Genomic DNA, 21,104 nt, shown 5'->3' on the forward strand with positions numbered 1-21,104 from the left:
ATTTGGGTACTTCAAAGTTGCCTACTTTGGGCGTTCCTACTTTTGTGATGAAAGGACACACATCACATGTTCCACTGTCATCACTCCCAAGTCCCCTTTGCTGTTCCTTATTTGTATAAACTTAAACTTTTCTCAACCCTGTCACCTGATCACATCTAGTGTTAACAATCACTGTTGCTCATGTCGGTGCAAGTCGTAATCATTGTCATGGTAACTTTTAGCAGTTGCTGCAACAAGTCACCCTACTGTATACTCTATATGGACAAAAGTATTAGGACACCTGACCTTTCCTGCCATATGTGGTTCTTCTCTAAACTGTTACTACAAAGCTTGAGTCTCACAATTATACTTGTCTTTGAATGTTCTTTGAACTGTTTGGATCTCCTGAAAGAAGTTCCAGCAAGGCAATGTCTTTGCTACATGAAGATATGGTTTACATGGTTGGAAGAGGAAGATTTTGAGTGTCCCACTATAGAGCTCTGACCTCAACCCTACGAACACCTCATTTAAATTAGTACCCGACTTTGTCCAGCAGACCTGAAGCATGTCCGACTTTGCAAATATGGAACACCTTGTTCTGACGTCCTAGAGAAGACATTAGAGCTCACATAAGAGTTCTCCTGATTTGTGGAATGCCCACTTGTAAAAATATGAACACCTACTAGCTACTTGTAGCAATAAAATGGATGCATATGTGAATGTAGCATTAAGATAAATGTCAGTATAAAAATATACACAATTTTTGCAATGTTAAGCACTGACCCTGGGATAAGTGTGAATTGTAGTCCTTTACCACTGATGTGTTCCATATTTGGATTCATATTTCAATTTGGACTGTGTGTCCTCAATGCAAACCTTGTCAGCAAGGCATGTAAAATCTGGCTCTCACCATTCCTTTTCTTCAGCTACATCACTTCAGTTAATTATTATTCTCAATCAGAGATATACGTAGGACTTTTTTTTTTATTATTAATCCTGTTCATGTGTTTATTCTCTCCACAATATATATAGAAATGTACAGGTTCTACTTTCCCAAATACAAGCAAACCAGTAGCTCAATTGAATAATGCTTGCTGTAAATCGCATTAAATGAACATAGGACTTTACTTTCATTTTGAGTGCTCTGGCACATTTTCATGACAGGGAAAAATCTGCTTAAAACACAACTCCTGAGTTGTAGCTGGATGATGCATACGGACCCTAAGGCACCAATTAATCCCATAACCCCTCACAAGGCTCAAGACTCTTCTCTGTCTTTAGTATGAACTCTCCCTGGCTGTCTTTAAGCCCTTGTATAAACACTTTGTTAATATTACATGCTGTATTTATTTGTATATATATTAATATACATATTTATATATTGTCAGTTTGCTAACTTTGTTTTTTGTGTACCTGTACTATGCAATGGCTATAAAGTTGCATCTCTCTATCTGGATTTGTTCTATTATTTTTTGTTTTTTTTATTATAATGTTTTAACTCTCCAACAGGGTTTTTAGACAGATATTCTTAATCCATGACCTGGTGACCTAGCATGAGGACGTGCTTTCATGGAGACTACTAAGTAAATTTCAAAGTTGCTCTGGATAAGAGTGTTTGCTGAAGATGTATATGAGAATGTAAACTTAAACGCTGCAGGTGTTTACTTGTATTCATTTAAAACATTACCTGGAAGTGTATTTTTACTGTATTATATTATATTATATTATATTAGGGTGAGATGTTACTAACATATGGAGTTTTTTAAATTCTCTTTGTAATTACAAATGCAAGCATAAACTTTTCTTTTCATGAACATTGATCAACTTGGAATTTTCAGGCAAACCATCAATGTGTATTATGTATAAATAATAATTCCTATAATCGACTTTTTTAGATGCGCATATTCAACATGAACATAACCCTGTGTCTCTTTGGTGTCTGTAGGCTTCACTTACAAAGTTTTCACCCACAGTGCTTACACTTTGTCTTTTTAATTGTGTAAAAACGTACAAGTGAGTTGGTGCCCACCGATATATCCGCGGGAGACTAATACAAGCGGCATCCTACCAAACCAAAAATACTTATAATAATAGACATCAGATAAAAGTAATAGCATGTAAATAGGATTCAAACATTCATTGTTAAAATAGTAATAAAAAAAAATAAAAAAAAGAGTCAAAGTCTCAGATTGCAAAACAAAAACAGAGGCACTGCAGTAACAGTACATAGAGAAATTACTAACACTCATTTCTTTAAAGCGTAACACAAACTACCATGGCTAAATATTCGAGAGGGCAGTGGGGGAAAATTACAATTCTTTTTAAATGGGTGTTTTACAATTTTACAATTTACAACAAATAGTACTAGAACTAGGGACGATCTCCCTTAGGCTTCTTCAGGGCAAAGAACTGTACTCTGCAATGTCTTCAGGTTGCTGTTTCCGTTGTGTATGAATATTTGAGCATGTTTTTAAAAAACACTGAAAACGTTTGCATTTCGGCTCATGTTTTTAGGATTCTTTAACGATTTTAAATATAAGGTTTAAATTGCAAAAAAGTATTCAATCCATTTTGGTGTAATTCCACACCCCTGGCAGTACAACATGGATAGTTTACACGAACACTAACAACTGAAAGTCAATTTAAGAAGTCAGATCTATTTGTAAAAAAAATCATATACAACAGCAGCCTTTTGGAATTTCTTATAAGAATCTGAGAAAACCCCTTATTTTCAGAAAAGTTTGCATGATTTATGGAAAGATACATAACAATCATCACTATGTACACTATTCAAACAAATACATTTACAGCATTTGGCAGATTCACTTATTCAGAGCGACTTATAATGATCTTATTTTTAATAGAATTGAGCAGTTGAGAGATAAGGGATAAGTGACAGCGCCGCCGTGCTGGGAATTTAACTCCTTCTCAATCAAAATCCAACACCTTCCCATTTCCAAAATACCAATAAATAAAACAGCTCTGGACAATATATGCATTTCATATCACAAATAAATTACTTAAAATGATCCCTGGAATAAAAGTATTATCTTTGGGCTTTGCGTTTATGTTTTCATTTGATGTGCATGTTTACATTTTATGTCCTTCACAGCTATATACCATGATGCTCTCACTAAAGCACAAGCCTTCCACTTTCACTACACATTTTGGCCCAGGCACGACCTGGTTAACGGTGGGACGATTTTAAGTTCATAGCTGACCAACATCATGTTGCAATTTTAAAGTGTTACCTCAGAAACCCTGTTAGAAGATGATAAAGACCATATCATCTAACTGCCAGTTTACCTTAAGTTGTATTAATGCACTTAACCTGCTGTTCAGCTGGTCAGACAGAGGTACTTGATGTTAGCTATGGCTTTAGAGTGTTAGGTTTCCATGCAACTTGGCCAGTGAGTTTGCTAATGAATTTTTGACTCACCACCAATGGGAAAAAAGGATGCTCTGTAAAAGCCTACTGAATCTTTTTGTCATATCTAATATTAAGATTAAAAAAAAAAATTTAAAAATAAAAATAAACACCACAATCATTTTCAAAACACCCCTGCGGAAAATATGTGTGAAGAATTAAAAAGTTGCAATATACGGTAATAAATAAGAGTACCTATTGAGGAACCATCGGAGAGCTGTGGGTAATCCGTAAAGCATCATATCAGCTTTAAAACAAATCTGCTTATTTTATACACCATTCTGATCATTTCATATAAAACTCTGCTACTTCCTCCATTACCAGTCCCACCATTCCTCTAAGATTTTACTGAGATGCGGTGGATTCAATGTTCTACAATTGTGTAAATGAGTCCCCATTTTATATAAAAGAAAAGTCATGCTGTATGTTATTTTACAGACGGCTAGTTCTGAGGGTTATTCAGATTGGCCCCGTGTTTCCGCTGGTGTGATCGGAGATGGTCGAGGCGTTTAAAGGTGAGTCCGCACACCCTGCAGGAATACGGTCTCTCTCCGGTGTGGGTGCGCTGGTGGACCTTCAGGATGTCCGCCCGGGTGAAGCTCTTGTCACACATGCTGCAGCGGTGTGGCTTCTCTTGTGTATGGATGCGCCGGTGAAGCTTGAGGTTCCACAGGCGGCTGAACTTGTTCCCGCACAGCGAGCAGCTGTAGGGTTTGTCTCCAGACTGGCTGCATCGGTGTTTCCGCAGATCGCTGAAGGACGTGTAGCCTTTGCCGCAGTGGCTGCACAGGTGCAGTCCCTCCCTCTGGTGCACGCGTTGGTGAACCTTCAGGTTGCAGGCTTGAGGGAACTTCTTTCCACACTGGTTGCAGACGTAGGATGTGGTGACGTTGCGATGACGGTGGCCGTTCAAATGCGCTTTGAGGGAAACCTGGTCTGGGAAACTGATCATACACTGAGAGCAAGAATGATCTCTGTCATCTCGGTCTCCCAGCATTCCTGCAGATCCGTTATTCAGCTCTAGCGGCTGGCTGAATGCATCTCCACCGTAAAAGCAATCGGCACCATCGTTAACCGTATCCCTGTTGTATATCGGGTTTCCTTGCGAGTCTCCGGAATGTGCAGCCTGCGAAAGACTGCTTACATCCTGCAAGTATCCCTCCTCATTAATAAGCAAACAGTCCATGTCGCGGGTATCTGAGGCGTCTTGTAACGTCGGTGAGACCTTGCTTCCTCGTTTATTTTTTAACAATCTTCGGCATTCCTCAGATGTACCCAGGTCAGTCTGCAAAGAACCTGGTAGCACACCGAACCCCAAAACCTCTCCAGCTCTGTGAGGAGGGTCTGTTAGGCCATTCATCCCTCCCATATCCAGTTCCTGGTTGCTATAGCTTCCCAAGTCCTCCATGTTATAGCGAGTTCTATAGAGGAGACCCTGGATATGGTCCATGTCTGGCTCAGTGTCAGGAGCTTGATCCAACCCAGAGCTCCAGTCGTTCTGAATCTGCTGCAGCTCCTGCTCACTATAGGTTTTATTATGAGCAGAGTCATCAGAGCCTTCTGTTACTGGGGAAAAAGTAAACATTGTAAATTTTACAGCAACTACAGTGAAACCGATGACTGATATGTAGAGAGTTGGAATTTCCACCTATCATAGATACAAGGTGGTATCAAAAAGTTTCGAGACTAGTGCTGATAACAAGAAAGTACTTTATTTATCTATGTTTACATACTACAGCACCCCCAACTTTCCAGGCACTTCTGGAATATGACCTGGAAGTCTTCATTTTGAAACGCTTCCAGCAACTTCTGCGATTTGCGCCGGATCTCCGCAATGGTGTCGCTATGGCGACCTCTGAGCTGTATCTTCATCATCAGGGAAGAGGCGAAGTTTGCAAGAGCCAAGAGTAGAGTGGGTGCAGAAGTGAGATCATTCTCTGGCGATCGTCATGCACAAGTTGCAGAATGGTTTCGACGTTTACAGGGGTTGAGCTCATTGAGGGTCTTCTCGGTCTTTCAGTGATGTTCTTGCACACTTGAAACCACTCAAAACACATGGAACGATCGATGTCAAACGTAAGTCGTGTCAAACAGTCTGCCCGGTTTCATGGGAAATTTTCATGTTTGCTCTCTTTGTTCTAACTTGCTGTCCATAATGAAATCACAGACGTGGTCATCACACGGTCAGAATAGCACCAGTTATCACTGTTAAACTTTTTGATACCACGTCGTGTTTTTTTTTACTGGATAAGAATAAATATTTCATAATACCTTCAGTACTCAGTTTCCACTCCTCTTGTAGCTCAGTAGCAGTGGCAGTCTGAGCAGACTCGGATTTAAGCATGCAGTCCATCTTTCCTTTCTCTTGAACTGCATTCTGTATAAAGCACAAACACACAGAACACCAAAACATACAACTTTTTTTTTTTTTTTTTTTTTATCGTGTGATTTCAGGACACAAAACCTGACTCTTAGTTAATATTTCTCCTGAATGAACACATTCGCGCATCCTGCTCACCTTGGCAGCATCAACCGGACTGGATCCGGGCTCGGATTCCACCATTCCAGAGAGTTCAACAGCCTTTTCGGCTCCACAGCTTCTCCAGCTCTCCTCTGCACTTCTCTCCTGTTTAAGAATCCGAGCATTTTCCGCACCTACGGGATGATCGTTAAAATGCAAAAAGCTTACCACAATTATAGCAAATGATGCCCATGAGAAAAGGAAATGGGGCTCATTGTATAAGTAGCTTCTACAAAGCCTTTGGTTTCTTAGTGGTAGGAAGTGGTAGAAATATTCTCTAATTGATTTCTCATTAAGGACACTACTAGAGAAAACCTTTTACGCTTTGGTTGCAGAGTTAACAGTGATACTGGAGAGTAAAACCTTATATTTAAGATTTTTTAAGAGTTCTCTAATTTAACACCATGTCTACTGTGTTGCATTGGGAAACATTGCTGTCTCACAGCTCCAAGGCCTCTGCTTTACTCCCGATTAGCTCTGATCACTCTCTTTCACAAGTTCTCACTGTGTCCCTTTGAATTCTTTAGTTTCCTCCCAGATCTCGAAATCATTCTGTAGCTAAAATGCCTACTCTAAATTGTACCTAGGTCTTATCACGAGACGTCATTCAACAAGACATTAAGCCACATAAGCCAATGGAATTGTGAATCCACCCCAATCAGGCAGAAGGTACCAGAGCATCCAATGCGAACACCAACAAATTCTTTCCTAAGGCAGCTAGAATACTTCACACAAAAAGACAACATTGAAGACATCCGGTGTCCTGCGCATTTGCTAGATTCTTTAAATTTGTCTTGCGTCCTGTACCAAAGGGTTTGTCAGTGATGCACCACGATACAGTGGAAACAATATTCATCCTAATGTTGTGAAGTATGACAACTAAGAAAAGCACTTGAACGAGTGTGTACATGAAACAATCAGACAGATGGTCATGTCAAATCGGTCAGTATTCCATTTCCTGGAACTCGCTGTAAATATACAGGCACTAAGGATTAATACATATACAGCACCAACTACTTATTCATCACCAGAATCACCGAAAACATCACATCAGACACCATTATCCAGAGCGACATACATTAATCTCATACATATAAACTGAGCAGCTGAGTGTTTAAGGTCCCTGCTCAGGTGTTGATCTTGCTGGGGCTGGGATTTGAACTCAAAACCTTCTGATCCAAATTCCAACGCCTTAACCATTAAACTAGGGATTTGTGTACCTGTTTGGACCGAAGAAGATTTGTCTCGCTTTTCTTCAGCGGACAGTTTGTTGTTGGCACACTCTAAACATCTTCTCCTGCCTTTGCCCTCAGACCACTGCAGTTTCTTCTTCAGAGACTCCACCTGCTCACGACTCCGGGACACTTCCTCCAGGAAGCTTTCCTCCACCAGCCTGGTGATCTCAAATATAGCAGCTTTAAACACTGTCTCCATGACCCCAGACAGCTGGGTCTGAAATGTGAGGATGATCTCAGACATCTTCGGGGTGAATATCAATGCAGAAGTAGCTGAAGCGGATAAACCAGACCAGGCCGAGCTCCTGTATGTTTTGTTGTTGTTGTTTTTTTCGTAAAACGTTTTAAAGCATCAACTAAACTATTAAAACTCCTGCTTCTGAGCTTTGACCTCGTTCTTCATATGTTTTTACTTTTTTTTTTGGTTTCCGAAATATCTCTAATCTTGCCAATCTTGCTATTCGTTACGAAGCAGTAGCAACAGCTAGTAGCATTTATAGCTAGCTTAGTTAACGTTAACACCCAGAGAAAACAATTAGCCGAAATAATACACCATACAATGGACTGGCTCAAAGGTACATTTATAAACTAAGAAAAGATTTTTAGAGTGCGAATATAAGCGTGTAGTGATACCGAAATGCAACGAGAAGAAAGGAAATGAGTCCTGGTGCAGTGTTTGCAAGGCAAGGCTAGGCTGTGTAAACGGGGGACTAAAACAGTGTAACACCGTAATGGTTCGGATGTGTTTACATTCAACACTGATTATCTGTACTACCTAGTGCCCTATTTCAAGTGGACTAGTATTAAAATCAGAATGGGGTGCTGGCAGAGGTTTATATACACGTTTAAAAATTTAGACAGAAGGTATAGCCAATGGGACGTATGCAAAATGTACAAATACTATATATGCAAGTGCAGAGAAAATTTGAAAGCATATGCAATGTAATAAATTATAAATAAATTAAAACCTAGGCCTTCAGTGGTGTACTACTTAATCAATCCACCATCATTTTCACACCACAGCTCACAGTATAACTGCGCTCCATCACACACAGGTCTCTCAAGCAGTGACAATAAATGCCATTACTGAAGCAAGAAACCCAATAAACACAATTCAACAAGTCTCCTTTCATTGCAGCCACAGCTGCCTCGCCCGCATACATCAACTCTAGCAAAGGATGAAAGTTAGTGGTTTATATAGAGTTTAGGCCTTGCTGGCCCTGACAGCGCGCACACACGCACACGCGCACGCACACACACACACACACACACACACACACACACACACATAAAATACTGGGCAAAATTTTAGGCAGTTGTGAAAAAATGCTGTAGTGACACTTCTTTCAAAAATAAAAGATTAATTTTGTTTACAAAATAACAAATTGGAAAGAAAACAAACAGAAGACAAATCCAAATCGAATCAATATTTGACCAAACTGTGCCTGAAAAACAGCATCAAATCTTCTAGGTACACCTGCACTTCTAGCACCTCAAATCCTTCTGTCTCTTTATGTAATCCCAGCCAGACTCGATGATGCTGAGATCATATATATAGTAGCAATCAAATGTTTGGGCACACTATTTTTTGTATTCAACATTGTATATTAATACTGAAGACACAAAAATTATGACAGAACAAATATAGAATTATGTAGTCAACAAAAAAACAGCACAGCATCTGGTTTGCATTAAGTGGGACCATCATTTGTTTTCCAACTGGACAATGTCTCCAAAAAAATTGTAGGTTACATAAGAGCAATTTGTAAAAAAAATGGTGATTGGTAAATGCTGCATCAGATGACTCAGCCTCTACAGTCACACTCTAAAACTAATTGAGCTGGTTTGGAATTTGTTGAACCAGAAAGTAAAGGAAAAACAGCCAACAAGTATGCAACACTTCTGAGAATTCCTCAAGATAGTTCCATATATTCAAGGTTCCATACATTCCAGGTGAATAGCTCATGAATCTAATGAGAGAATACCATCAATGTGCCAAACTGTCATCAAAGGTACAGTAAACATAGCTACAGTATCTCACAAAAGTGAGTACACCCCAGACATTTTAGAAACCATTTCAGTAGATCTTCTTAAATGACAATAATACAGAAATAAAACCTTGATATACACTTACCGGTCACTTTATTAGGTACACCTGTCCAACTGCTCAGACAGCAACTTAATGCATTTAGGCATGTAGACATGGTCAAGACGATCTGCTTCAGTTCAAACAGAGCGTCAGAATGGGGAAGAAAGGTGATTTAAGTGACTTTGAACGTGGCATGGTTGTTGGTGCCAGACGGGCTGGTCTGAGTATTTCAGAAACTGCTGATCTACTGGGATTTTCACGCACAACCATCTCTAGAGTTTACAGAGAATGGTCAGAAAAAGAGAAAATATCCAGTGAGCGGCAGTTCAGTGGGCACAAATGCCGGCAACAAAAGTGAGTACCCCCTAAGTGATAACAGCTGTATCATCATCATGTTAATGTTCATGTTCAACATTTGACAGAAGGTATAGCCAGTGGGACATATCCCACCTCATGAAGATTGCGGACCTTTAAAGAAGTAGATGCCGACCCCGCAAACATCCCGAACCATCTAGAGACGTTACAGCGCCAGTTGGATCCCACTTTATGTGGAGTTTGGACACTGGACCTCCTTAAGTGTTTACAGGTTTTGGCATGGAGAAGCTGGTGTTGTATCTGTGATGATCGCAAATGTTGAGCTATTTTATGAGTTGCTCAGTAGCTCCTAGGTCTATAACCACAAATGACTGTAAAAGACTATAGAAAGGACATTACTCATAATCTTAGAATCCAGTGCTCATGTTAGTTCTCACTATCCAGTGTTCTGTATTGTGTAAAGATTTATAATCACACTCTTGATGTCACCCAAATGAGGATGGGTTCCCCTTTTGAGTCTGGTTTCTCTCAAGGTTTTTTCCTCATGTCATCTAAGGGAGTTTTCCTTGCCACAGTCTCCAAGGCTGCTCATCAGGGATAAATACACATCATTCACCTTAACTCATAAAATTCTGTAAAGCTGCTTTGAGACAATGTCTGTTGTGAAAAGCGCTATAGAAATAAACTTGACATGACTTGACATATGCAGAATTTACAGATTTTACATGTGCAAGTGGAAAGTGCATAGAAAATGTGAAAGTATGTAATGTAATAAATGATATAAATAAACACCTAGGCCTTTACTTGTGTCCTACCTGAATCAATCCACCATCGTTATCACACAACAGCTCACAGTATAACAGCGCTCCATCACAGACAGGTCTCTCAAGCAGTGAGAATGAATGCCATTACTGAAGCAAGAAACTCAATTAACACAATTCAACAAATCTCCTTTTATTGCAACTCTAGCAAAGATAAAAGTTAGTGGTTTATGTAGAGTTTAGGCCATGCTGGCCCTGACAGCGCACACACACACACACACACACACACACACACACACACACACACACACACACACACACACATACAATGCTGGGAAAAAAATTTCAGGCAGTTGTAAAGTGCTGTAAAGTGACTGATGAGAAAATACCATGAGTGTGACAAACTGTAATGAAAACTAAATGTAGCTACAGTATCTCACAAAAGTGAGTACACCCCTCACATTTCAGAAACCACTGTAGTATAATCTTATCAAATGACAATAATACAGAAAATAAACTTGGATACATTTTAAGGTAGTCAATGTGCAGCTTGTACAGCAGTATAGATTTACTGCTCAACATACAACATACATTTGTTAAAATAGCTGGCAACAAAAGTGAGTACACCCTAAGTGATAAAAGCTGTGTGTCGCTCAACCATGCAAAGCCGCATGTCCTCTTAATCATGTTAATGTTTTTGTCTGCTTGATTGGACCATACAAATTTATGTATCTTGTATTAGCGCAGTAAATATTTGACAGAAGGTATAGCCAGTGGAAGGTATGCAGAATTGACAGATGTTATATGTGCAAATGGAAAGTGCTGTGGTGTCCTACCTGAATCAATCCACCATAGTTATTACACCAAAGTATAACAGCGCGCCATCACAGACAGGTACAGTATTTCAAGCAGTGAGATTTATTTCCATTACTGAAGCAAGAAACCCAATGAACCCAATTCAACAAATCTCCTTTTACTGCAGCCACAGCTGCACCGCCCGCAACTCTAGCAAAGATAAAAGTCAGTGGTTTTGATAGAGTTAAGGCCTTGCTGGCCCTGACAGCACACACACATAAATGCACCCACACCCACACCCACACACACACACAAACACACACACAAAGTAAAGGAAAAGCAGCCAACAAGTACACTGTACCAAACTGTCATCAAAAATAAACGTCGCAACAGTTGAGTCCTCGTGCTGTACATCAGGTGCAGAAGCTGACCGGCTTTTGAGCAGGGGATGTCCGAGATTACTATTTCTAAAGTAAACTCACTTGAGAAGATATACTACAATGGTAGTTGAAATGTGAGGTGTACTTATTTTTGTGAGATATATTACTTCAATCGAAAATATAAAACATTCTGGATTGGTTAACACTTTTTGTTTACTAAATAATATTATATGTGTTCTTTCAAAGCTTGAAATCCTTTACGATTAATGTGCAATGTTCAAAATGATTGAATTTGAATAAGTTTACATGTTCAAGAAGTGGATTGCCTGAGGGAAACAGCCGTTCATCTGTCTTGAAGTTTTGGTGCTCGGTGGCACTTGTCAAAAGGCAGCAGTTCAAAAATGTGGTAAGTAGGATGTATGATTTTCACTGGGATTTTTAATGCTTGTTTCATCACTCTATTGGTGTACAGATTTTGATGCACACAGAGACAAAATCTGCTCAGCATCCTGGTTTGTCTAACGGTGGATTTGGTAGCTGAGCCAAACCAGACGATCAATGTGCTCTGGATTAAACTGCATCATCAGCAAAAAATCCAATCACCAGGAGTTATATAACATGCAAAGCATTCTGGTTTTGTATGTTGAATTTTGTACTGCATTAACTGGGAAATTTAAATGCCAGATGGGGAAAAAAATCACAGGCAAACAAGCCAAAAGTATGTTTTATTTTTTAGATTGTCCAAAGTAGCTACGTTTAGCTTTGGTGACAGCTTGGCAAATTCATGGCATTCCTTTATCAGATTCATGAGGTAGTCACCTGGAATAGTTTTCAGTTCACAGGTGTGCCTTGTCAAGTGTTAAGTGCAATTGCCAAAACCAACAAAAGCTATGAGGAAATAGGCTTTCATGAGGACCCGTTCCAGAAAAGGAAGACAAAAACCTACCTCTGCTGCATATGATATGATTGTTTTATTAGTTGAATAATATTACTTGGATTACATTTATTTTATTTGTATTACCAGCCTTAAAAACCACTGATTTACATAAATGCTTCTCTGAGTTCAAGTGGCAGAAATATGTGAGTCAGGCCTTTATAGCTGAATTGTGGCAAAGTAAGTATTATTCTGGAAGAACAAGTAATTGCAGCAGAGAATTGCTTGGGCCAAGAAACACAAGAAATAGACATTAGATCAGTGGAAATGAGAATAAATTTGAAATATTTGGTTCTTACAGCTGTCTTTGTTAGATGTACAGAGGGTGAATGGGTGATTCCCGAATGCTCAAGTTCAAATTTAATTTGTCACATACACATTTAAGCATAAAAAAGTATGCGGCCCGGGTTCGATCCCCGGTCAGGGAACCAACCCCAGCCATTAGGGTTGCACGAGCCTTAGTGCCAGTCCCAAGCCCGGATAAATGGGGATGGTGGCGTTAGGAAGGGCATCCAGTGTAAAAACGTGCCAAATCAAACATGCGGATGGTCCGCTGTGGCGACCCCTAACAGGAGAAGCTGAAAGAAAGTTGTTTAGTTTGTACATGTGCAGTATGGTGTGTTGTTCCCGTTGTGAGGCATGAAAGAGGAGAAGGTGTGATGCTTTTGTAGTGACACTGTTGGTGATTTGGTAAAAATTGAGGGCACATGTAACCAGCTTGGCTAACATGGCATTTTGTAGTGACATGCCATCCCATCTGGTTTGCACTTAGTGGGGCTATCATTTGTTTTCCAACAGGACAATGACTCCAAACACCCCTCTAGGTTATGTAATAGCTATTTGTTCAAGGGAAGAAGTGATGGAGTGCTAAATCAGGTGACCTGGCCTACACAATCAACTTGCTCTTAATCTTACTGAGATGGTTTGGGAAGAGTTGGACTGGAGAGTGAATGAAGAGCAGCTAACAAGCACTCAACACCTCTGGGAGCACCTCAAGATAGTTGGAAAACCATTCCAGGTGAATACCTCATGAAGCTGGACTGAGAGAATGTGTAGTGTGTATGTTTACTATGTAATTCCATAAGTGTTCTTTCCTAGTTCGGTTGTCTTCTGTATTAATGCACAATATTGGAAATAATAAAAAAAAAAAGAAAAACAGGTGTGTCCAAACTTTGTACTGGTACTGTATTACTGTATATAGCAATACAGTACAGAGGCTCATAAGTATGAAAAGGAAATTTAGCATTTGAGTTACACTTCAATTCTTTTACACAATTGACTTCAAAGTTCAACCTTTTCCTGTTCAGGGTTTTTTTTTTTTTTTAGCATTTAACAGAACTCTTCTATGTTATATATTTGTGTATATGAGGACCTTTCACTATCAAAAGCCCAAGTTCCTCTTTAAGGCCACATGGAGAACAATGTAGGCAATGTCTCTGAGGAACTGCAACACAGCACAATAAAACTATTTAAAAAGTGTTTATTACGCTGCCATTACATAAAAAAAACCCTCTCAAATGCTTCAACGGTTTGTTGAATGTAATATAAAATGAAACATTTCTTGCAAACGTTTGTTGCGCTTCCGACCAGTTGTATTGAAACCCTTTCTACTCTGTGTGCGGAAGTGATATTTTTGGTGTTGCTGGTTCGGGTGGTTGTGCGCGCAGCTTCGCAGATCTCCACGACTATCCGGAAGCGCGTCTGGCAAATATGTGTTAAAATCAAACGAGCTGCGTGACGTTCTGCGTAAAACGAGCGCACTCCACACCTCCACGAACACCCTCCTCCGCCTCCGCCTCCTCGTCCACCGCTGATACTCACTGAAGTGTCAGTGGTAAACTTCGTCCTGTCTGCCGAAAGAGAAACCATTTCATCCGTGTTCACAGTGTAAATCTAGATGTTCCGGGTGCAATCATGGCTGAGGGTGTTGGGTTTGAAGCCCAGTTCACGTCTGTTATGCAAAGCGTGCTGAGGACGGCAGTTGGCGAAGCGACGAAACTTTTCGAGCAGACTTTGCACCAAATGAAAGCAGAGCTGGTGCACCTGAGACAGGAGAACGTCGATCTGAAGAGCAGGATTTCCACTCCTCCACACAAGACAAGAGAAGCAGAAGAGGCATGTCCAAAAGCTGAGCATGCCAAACGCGATGTTGGGGTTCAGTGCGGTAAGTTTTCTCCAGCCGACGAACACGCATTTGAACTATAGCACGCGCCACACACTTCCTGTAACAGTATCAAGGCACGCAAATAGCCAGTCCATTACATGCACATGAACATGCATACGCACACGAGCATGCATATAAGCATGCACATGATCATGCATATGCACATGAACATGCATATGCACATGAACATGCATATGCACATGAACATGCATATGCACATGAACATTCACATGAGCATGCACATGCATATGGGGGGGCTGATTTCCTGACTCTCTCTCTCTATATATATATATACTTGAGACAAAATGACCACCACAGAACTTACGCCTGATGTTTTCAAAAGAAGTCACTGAGATAAAGTTAGCACTACTACATTGTTCCTCAAGACTTCACAAAGGAATGCAGACTTAGTCATATGCATTATTTCACCACCAGAGACTTCTGCAACTACTTACTACTGCTGAAAACAATAATAAAGTTTAATGTGCATAATAAAGTATTTTGCATTTACAGTATTTGGAAAGACTTTTTGCTTTATAAAAGTGTGTTCTCGATCACTACGTATTCTTATCCTCATACACATAGGAATTGCTTTCAAAACACTACCATACTAGTAAAGAGATTTTTATATTTATCCACATCTGGTTAGTTAAGATGAAGGTATTGAGTCTGCAGCCAGGAGAAATTCACACCACCACCACCTTGCTCGTGATCCATCTCTATTTAATCCATATTTAAGGGATGTCAAAGGAGTCTCTGTCCAATTCCTGTCCACTGGCACACTTTCCTCTCCCATGATAAAAAAAATCCAAATAGGGTAGGGTGGAGCAGTTATGTTCAGAGGGAAGCACTGTCTGCCATCTTTGACATACATGAGCTCATCGGTGTCTATGAATGGCGACCGTCATCAACAAGGAAGAGCCGTTATATCCTCCCTCTTACCATCCCTGCATGGGCAGTTCAGTTTTCTCGATTCACGATGTTGTGATGATCGACTGCACTCTTTTCTTATGAAATACAAAGTTGCCAAGAACCGTTGAGTTCTCTCTGATTTTTTTTTCCCTCTGTAGGAGACCTCAAAGTTTTAGAATGGAACTTTTTACAGCAGATGTTTCCTTTTCACACAACGCTATAAGAAGAATGCTGTTAAGAAGTCAACTTTTAATTATTCTCCGAACCCTTGAAGAGCCCAGTTATTTAGAGATTTAGTTTACAGAATAACAGAATAATATCTTCCAAAACAAGCCCCCTTTTCACTTTATTGTTGCTGAATCGAAGAACATTTAACATTAAAAATAACCATTGAAAAAGACCTTCTATGCATTCATAGAAATGAAAGGTTAAATCATGAACCAGCTTGTGGCCTTGGAGGTTTGTATCCTTAAAAGTTTTATTTAGAACATCACGACAGATAGGGTTTAATTCCGGGAGTAGTAAAGCCATTATATAAAATGCAACTCTTAACTTTCTTTTGGCTTCTCTTATTAGGGGTTGCCACAGCGGACAATTTGCATGTTTGAAAATGCAACTCTTAACTAATTATGTAAAAAACACAACACGCCTAACCCCCATGTAACACCACCGGTATGAAGCAGAAAGCGTTAACCAAGTGCTCGTTTGTTTACCAGAAAAACCCACCATGATTGAACGATGCTGCAGCCCAGCTCCTTTCGGTGATCGTCTAAACCTGCGACACATCGCGAATGAGCGTCTTGAAGATCTCTGTTCCAGCAGCTCAGAAGAAGGAAACAGGCAACTTGCGTTGCTTCTTATTAAAAAAGAGGTTAGAATAAAGATGTTTAATCATATTTTGTTTAGTTTCATTTCTGGATGTTTATACGGTTGTACTGAAATCTTATTTGTGATTAAATGCACTCGGGGGGTGGGGTTTTTTTGGGAAGGGGGGGGACGCTTTAATTTGATAACTCTACCTTGCACCTGCACTTACTGACATTATCGTATTTACAGATTCACAGGTCTCTTTTTCTTATCTCTACCCACTTCAGCTCAGGAAATGCTGTTATTTAGCTGATTAGTTGCATCATTTGTTTTAAAACTAAGGAACACATTGCATGTCGGCCTTTGTTCTATCAAATACACTTTTTGGTATGCAGTTATTAGCAACAATACAGCGACTATCAGCTCCGCTAATCTTTTACTCAAAGAAAAGGGACTGCCTAATAACACTACTGGCCAGATTTCACTCAGTTAAAACACATTCTTTGTACATCTTTGACATTGCTTGTTGATTACCTTCTATTTGATGTAATCTTGTTGTTACACCATATAGGTGCATGGTTAGATGTGACAGCTCAATCACTTTTTTTTTTTCCATAATGTGTGTGAAATGTTCCCTAGTGCTTTTAGGTCACATAAACGAAGTCAATGTTTTTCTGGTTGGTGGACCTTTTTTCTAACCCAGCAATCACTTTGAGGTGTTTTTTTTTTTTTATAATGGTCTAAATGCCTAAAAATACAGCAGACCTAAAGCCAATAGTTATGACTACAACTTCAACATGTGTCTGTCCTGAAAGTTTACCTGATGAAATGTCAACATGTGTGGCAACTTTTATTACCCCGGAGGTTAACTTATATTTTTATTTAATTTCTTAGCCTCAGGAAACTGACTGTGATGAATATGCACCAGGATACTTCTTACTAAAGCAAGAGGGGTCCGAGCCGATATTGGTTCGTAAAGAGCCCTTTAAAAACACCATGGAAAAAGGTAGGGTAGTTCCTATAAAACTGCACCATGTTTCACAAAACATTTTCTATGCCATTACCACTTCTGCTTCTCTCTTTCCTGTTTCTACTACCTAACACAGCTTTGCATTGATCTTTCTGCATGTCCACAGTTTTGATCCCCTCAGCAATCCAAACAGTGAGCAGAAGCTACGGAACCCAAAAAGAAATATCAACCACTAATGCGTCATCACCCAAGACAACTGCTTTCTGTAATTTTAGAACGGACTCATTAAGTAACGGTGTAGACTACACTGAAATTATGTCAAAGGTTAGTGGCTATTCGTCTTTGCAGACTGATACAGGAAGACAAAACAAGTGTGCCTCAACTAAAAAGTCAACTTTGTCAGGTCTGCCTTCGAATTTACCCCAGCTACTTCCTTCAGTTAGTGTATCTGCCTCGGCGGTACTGACTAGCAGACTAGGTCAGATGTCAACATCCAGAGCTCAGCAACTAACACCATCTGTTCAAATCGAAGAGTCACACTTTAGTGTACCTTTATCCCAGCAAATTGTTCAAAATAACCAGCAGTCTACTGCTATGGCACAGTTTGGCCCTAAACTGGTTAAGCCCTCTCTCCCTCAGAACCAGAACCCAATAACAGAATTTTGCCCCCCTGGTCAATTATTACAAGCCCTGCTTCCAGTCACAGATAAAAGATTTTCAGTCAGCAACTCGGTCACATCTTTATCAGAGTCTTCCACTTCCACAAAGCTTTCAGTCTCTCACACTCAAACTGGACAGAATTTGACACAGCTAGGACATTTCCCAAGTCCTCGGGTCCAGGCTTCTTTCCATACAGACCAGCATTCTGGGCAGGTTTCTACTTCAGTATCTCAGATTTTACCACTACCAAACCAGGTCCCAGTTTCACAAACCCAAGTTCCTGTTCAACCAAGTGTTCACCTTACACTTACAGCAACCAATGCCCCGTCTCAAGTGCTTGTTCAATTAAATGACATGCTTCCACCAAACTCGCAAAGTTTAACTCAACCAGGCCACTTACCTTCGGTGCCTCATCATGATCTGACCCCATCAACTCATCCATTTTACTCTTTGACCCATGCATCATTTGCTCCTCCTTTCATTCCTCTTCAGTCAGTAAAACCTTCTGTTCCTCCAAATTCGATTTCCCAGACCGGTGTTTCCTCTCCACTCGAGCATGCCGCACCCCACTATGACATTCTCTCTGATTCACTTTGTACGTCTTCGGACCAGTTTTTCCCATCGTCCGATAATACGTCAGATTTGCTTCAGCCCTTGTCTCCCATGTCTTTCCACTCATCTGTTGTATTAAACCAGCAGGAAACCTCATCTATGATCCATTCCCAGTCATCTGGCCAACCGTTGCAGCTTGCCCCGCTTCTTACTTTGAAGGAACAGCAAGCGGCAGCCTCCAACCACGGAAACGTATCCAAGAGAGGACATAACATGCCTGTGGAGATCTCGATGTCTACAATTAATAACTATGGTGAACATATGCAGCGATATCCCCCTATTACAAGTCATGAATCCTCAAACTGTCAAAGCGAATCCATCACAGTGGAAATGAATGAAAACCACAAAGAGAGTAATGAAGGTAGTAGGCCTGCTGCTATTCCTGGACCAATACAACATTATACGGTTCTTTCCAAACCTGGGACCAACTTTCCAGTACCGGATTCTACAAAAGAACAGCAGACCTTCAGAATGAACATGGTCAAAGAATTACAGATGGACATTGATATCAATAAGCAGAAAGAAGGATGTGACACAACCTGTGTGTGGGAGCAGTCTGATTTGTCCGGTGTGTTACAACAGTCAGCGTTAAGTGGGCCTATGCAAACCATATTACAGAAGTCTGCAAGAAAAATGCTGGAAAAGAAGACCGAGTGCTCTGAATGTGGCAGGGTTCTCAGTAATGCATCTTCGCTGGAGAATCACATGAGGCTTCATAGAGGTGAGAGGCCTTATACCTGCTCCCAGTGTGGTAAGGCTTTCCCTAGCGTCCGAGGCCTCAACCGGCATGTAAAAGTTCATGCAGAGGAGAAAGGCTACAAGTGTGAGGAGTGCGGCAGGAGTTTCGTTTACCAGTTTACCCTGACCAAACACAAACTCATCCACTCTGGAGACAGGCCATTCCCGTGTAAGGTTTGCGGCAAGAAGTTCTTGGCCAAGGCAGACCGTGCTACTCACATGCGCATGCATACAGGGGAGAAACCATTTTTCTGTAATCAGTGTGGAAAGACATTCAAGCATAGAGTTGCCTTGAACATGCACATGCAGGGGCACCGGGGGGAGAAACGCTACGTTTGTCCCCATTGCGAAAAAGGCTTTGTGGATTTGGGAAATTTTAAGAGACATAAGCGTATCCACACCGGGGAGAAGCCATTCGAATGCAAAGTGTGTGGGAAGCGTTTCACTCAGTCAGCACACCTCAAGAAACACATCAACACACAACATGTGGTAGTAAAACCAAAATAGAAAGATTTTAATATGTTAGTAATAACCATGAAATAGAACCTCGTGAGAAGATATTTGTGAATATGTTTTTATTTTTTTTAAAGTTGGAGTATCAACTCCTGTATAGCAATCTTTTTTTCCCCCGAAGAGTTTGTAAGTGTTGTTTGTAAGTCTGTCCAACTGTGTTATGATAATGTTGTCATTTCCTAATTCCAGAAAGTTAAAAGTTTAATGTTGTCTCTGTGCTATTTATTATTCCTTTTTTTTATATATAATACCAATGGGTCAAAAGTTTATGCATCTCAGGTTGAGCAATTCACTGTGATAATAAAAATTATTGCTGATACACTGGTGGTTATCTTAACTGGAACATAATAGACAAACAAAACCAAATAAAATGTGAACTGTTTAATGAGTTTTTGTGTTTTCTTTTTTTTTTAAAGGGGCTTTCCATAAGGTTGTTTTATTATGGTTTTGGAAAAAGTACTGAACTGAAGTACTGAATTTCTCTTTTGTGCTTTCTTTATAGAGCATAAACTCAGGTTCAAGTGAATTAAATATATATTTCTGAAGACAAAGCTGTTGAACATGTGCCTGTTGCTTACACAATTCGTTTTTACATTAGTTCATATTTGACTGCTGCTTTTATTCAATGCGGCTTGTAAAATAGTTGGTAAGCAACAAACTGTCCGAGAACCTAAAATCCACCAGCTGACCAGAAGCAAGTAGGAAGTGATTATAAGAAAATGAGAGGAAGTTTCTAACAGAATGGGAACAACATTGGAACAATTTCTTATTTTATATCTGTAGCATTTCAAATGCACCTTCTCCCTAAAGGTTTGTGGACACCTGTGGACTTTGCCCCTGTGCTCAAAGCAAGGTGCCAAAATAGTCGAGCAAGTCGAGTGTCCTGCACAGAACACTGACATGAACCACACAGAACAAATTTGGGATAAACTGGAATGCTTACTTCGCCTGAAACCTCACATGACATAAAATAATGCTGTTATGGCTGAATGAGAACAAGTTCATACAGTCATACACTAAAATGCGTCAGAAAGCCTCCTCGGTTATTATAACAGCGAAAGGAATTGGATATGATAGAAAAGTGTTCTTAACCCCATGGCTATATAATATATTTATGAAATTTTAATGTTTGCATTTCTTACTGAATGTATCGATGTAGGATCCAATGTAATTCATAGTTGAATAAGATGTCACTTTAAAGCTGAAACCTACACACATGGAAGAGTTGAAAACTTGATATGTGATAGATTTGTTTTGCAGGGTTTAACCTGCCTCACACTACCAGTGTTCTT

General features: G+C 40.0%; 2 protein-coding genes across 3 annotated transcripts; one reads left to right on the forward strand and one right to left on the reverse strand.

Annotated features, from left to right (window-relative positions):
* Window positions 1-1,962: 1,962 nt before the first annotated feature.
* On the reverse strand, window positions 1,963-7,895 carry LOC310725583 (uncharacterized protein). Of its 2 annotated transcripts, none has more exons than XM_083540570.1 (4): window positions 7,148-7,895; window positions 5,925-6,061; window positions 5,678-5,783; window positions 1,963-4,972 (listed from the first exon to the last, which is right to left on the reverse strand). In XM_083540570.1, the coding sequence occupies exons 1-4, from the start codon at window positions 7,404-7,406 to the stop codon at window positions 3,849-3,851; spliced, it is 1,626 nt and encodes a 541-aa protein (XP_083396696.1). In that variant the 5' UTR covers window positions 7,407-7,895; the 3' UTR covers window positions 1,963-3,848. The 2 variants fall into 2 exon arrangements, with proteins under 2 accessions (XP_083396696.1, XP_083396697.1); XM_083540571.1 differs by having other exon boundaries at window positions 1,963-4,966; window positions 7,148-7,890.
* Window positions 7,896-14,119: 6,224 nt separating this feature from the next.
* LOC310724992 (uncharacterized protein) lies at window positions 14,120-20,200 on the forward strand. The gene is made up of 4 exons (XM_083539530.1): window positions 14,120-14,600; window positions 16,229-16,383; window positions 17,214-17,325; window positions 17,456-20,200. The coding sequence occupies exons 1-4, from the start codon at window positions 14,351-14,353 to the stop codon at window positions 19,804-19,806; spliced, it is 2,868 nt and encodes a 955-aa protein (XP_083395656.1). The 5' UTR covers window positions 14,120-14,350; the 3' UTR covers window positions 19,807-20,200.
* Window positions 20,201-21,104: the final 904 nt, after the last annotated feature.

Source organism: Silurus aristotelis (assembly GCF_946808225.1).
Source record: "Silurus aristotelis genome assembly, chromosome: 4".
Taxonomy (NCBI): domain Eukaryota; kingdom Metazoa; phylum Chordata; class Actinopteri; order Siluriformes; family Siluridae; genus Silurus; species Silurus aristotelis.

What these genes read in the sequence shown, in the direction of transcription:
- LOC310725583 (XM_083540570.1), bottom strand. Translation starts at nt 7,406, where the DNA reads ATGTCTGAGATCATCCTCACATTTCAGACCCAGCTGTCTGGGGTCATG. An exon ending in ATCTTCTTCGGTCCAAACAG is followed by an intron (nt 6,062 to 7,147) that starts GTACACAAATCC and finishes ATCATCCCGTAG; the next exon opens with GTGCGGAAAATGCTCGGATT. An exon ending in GTCCGGTTGATGCTGCCAAG is followed by an intron (nt 5,784 to 5,924) that starts GTGAGCAGGATG and finishes TGCTTTATACAG; the next exon opens with AATGCAGTTCAAGAGAAAGG.
- LOC310724992 (XM_083539530.1), top strand. Translation starts at nt 14,351, where the DNA reads ATGGCTGAGGGTGTTGGGTTTGAAGCCCAGTTCACGTCTGTTATGCAA. An exon ending in CGATGTTGGGGTTCAGTGCG is followed by an intron (nt 14,601 to 16,228) that starts GTAAGTTTTCTC and finishes TTTGTTTACCAG; the next exon opens with AAAAACCCACCATGATTGAA. An exon ending in TAAAAACACCATGGAAAAAG is followed by an intron (nt 17,326 to 17,455) that starts GTAGGGTAGTTC and finishes GCATGTCCACAG; the next exon opens with TTTTGATCCCCTCAGCAATC.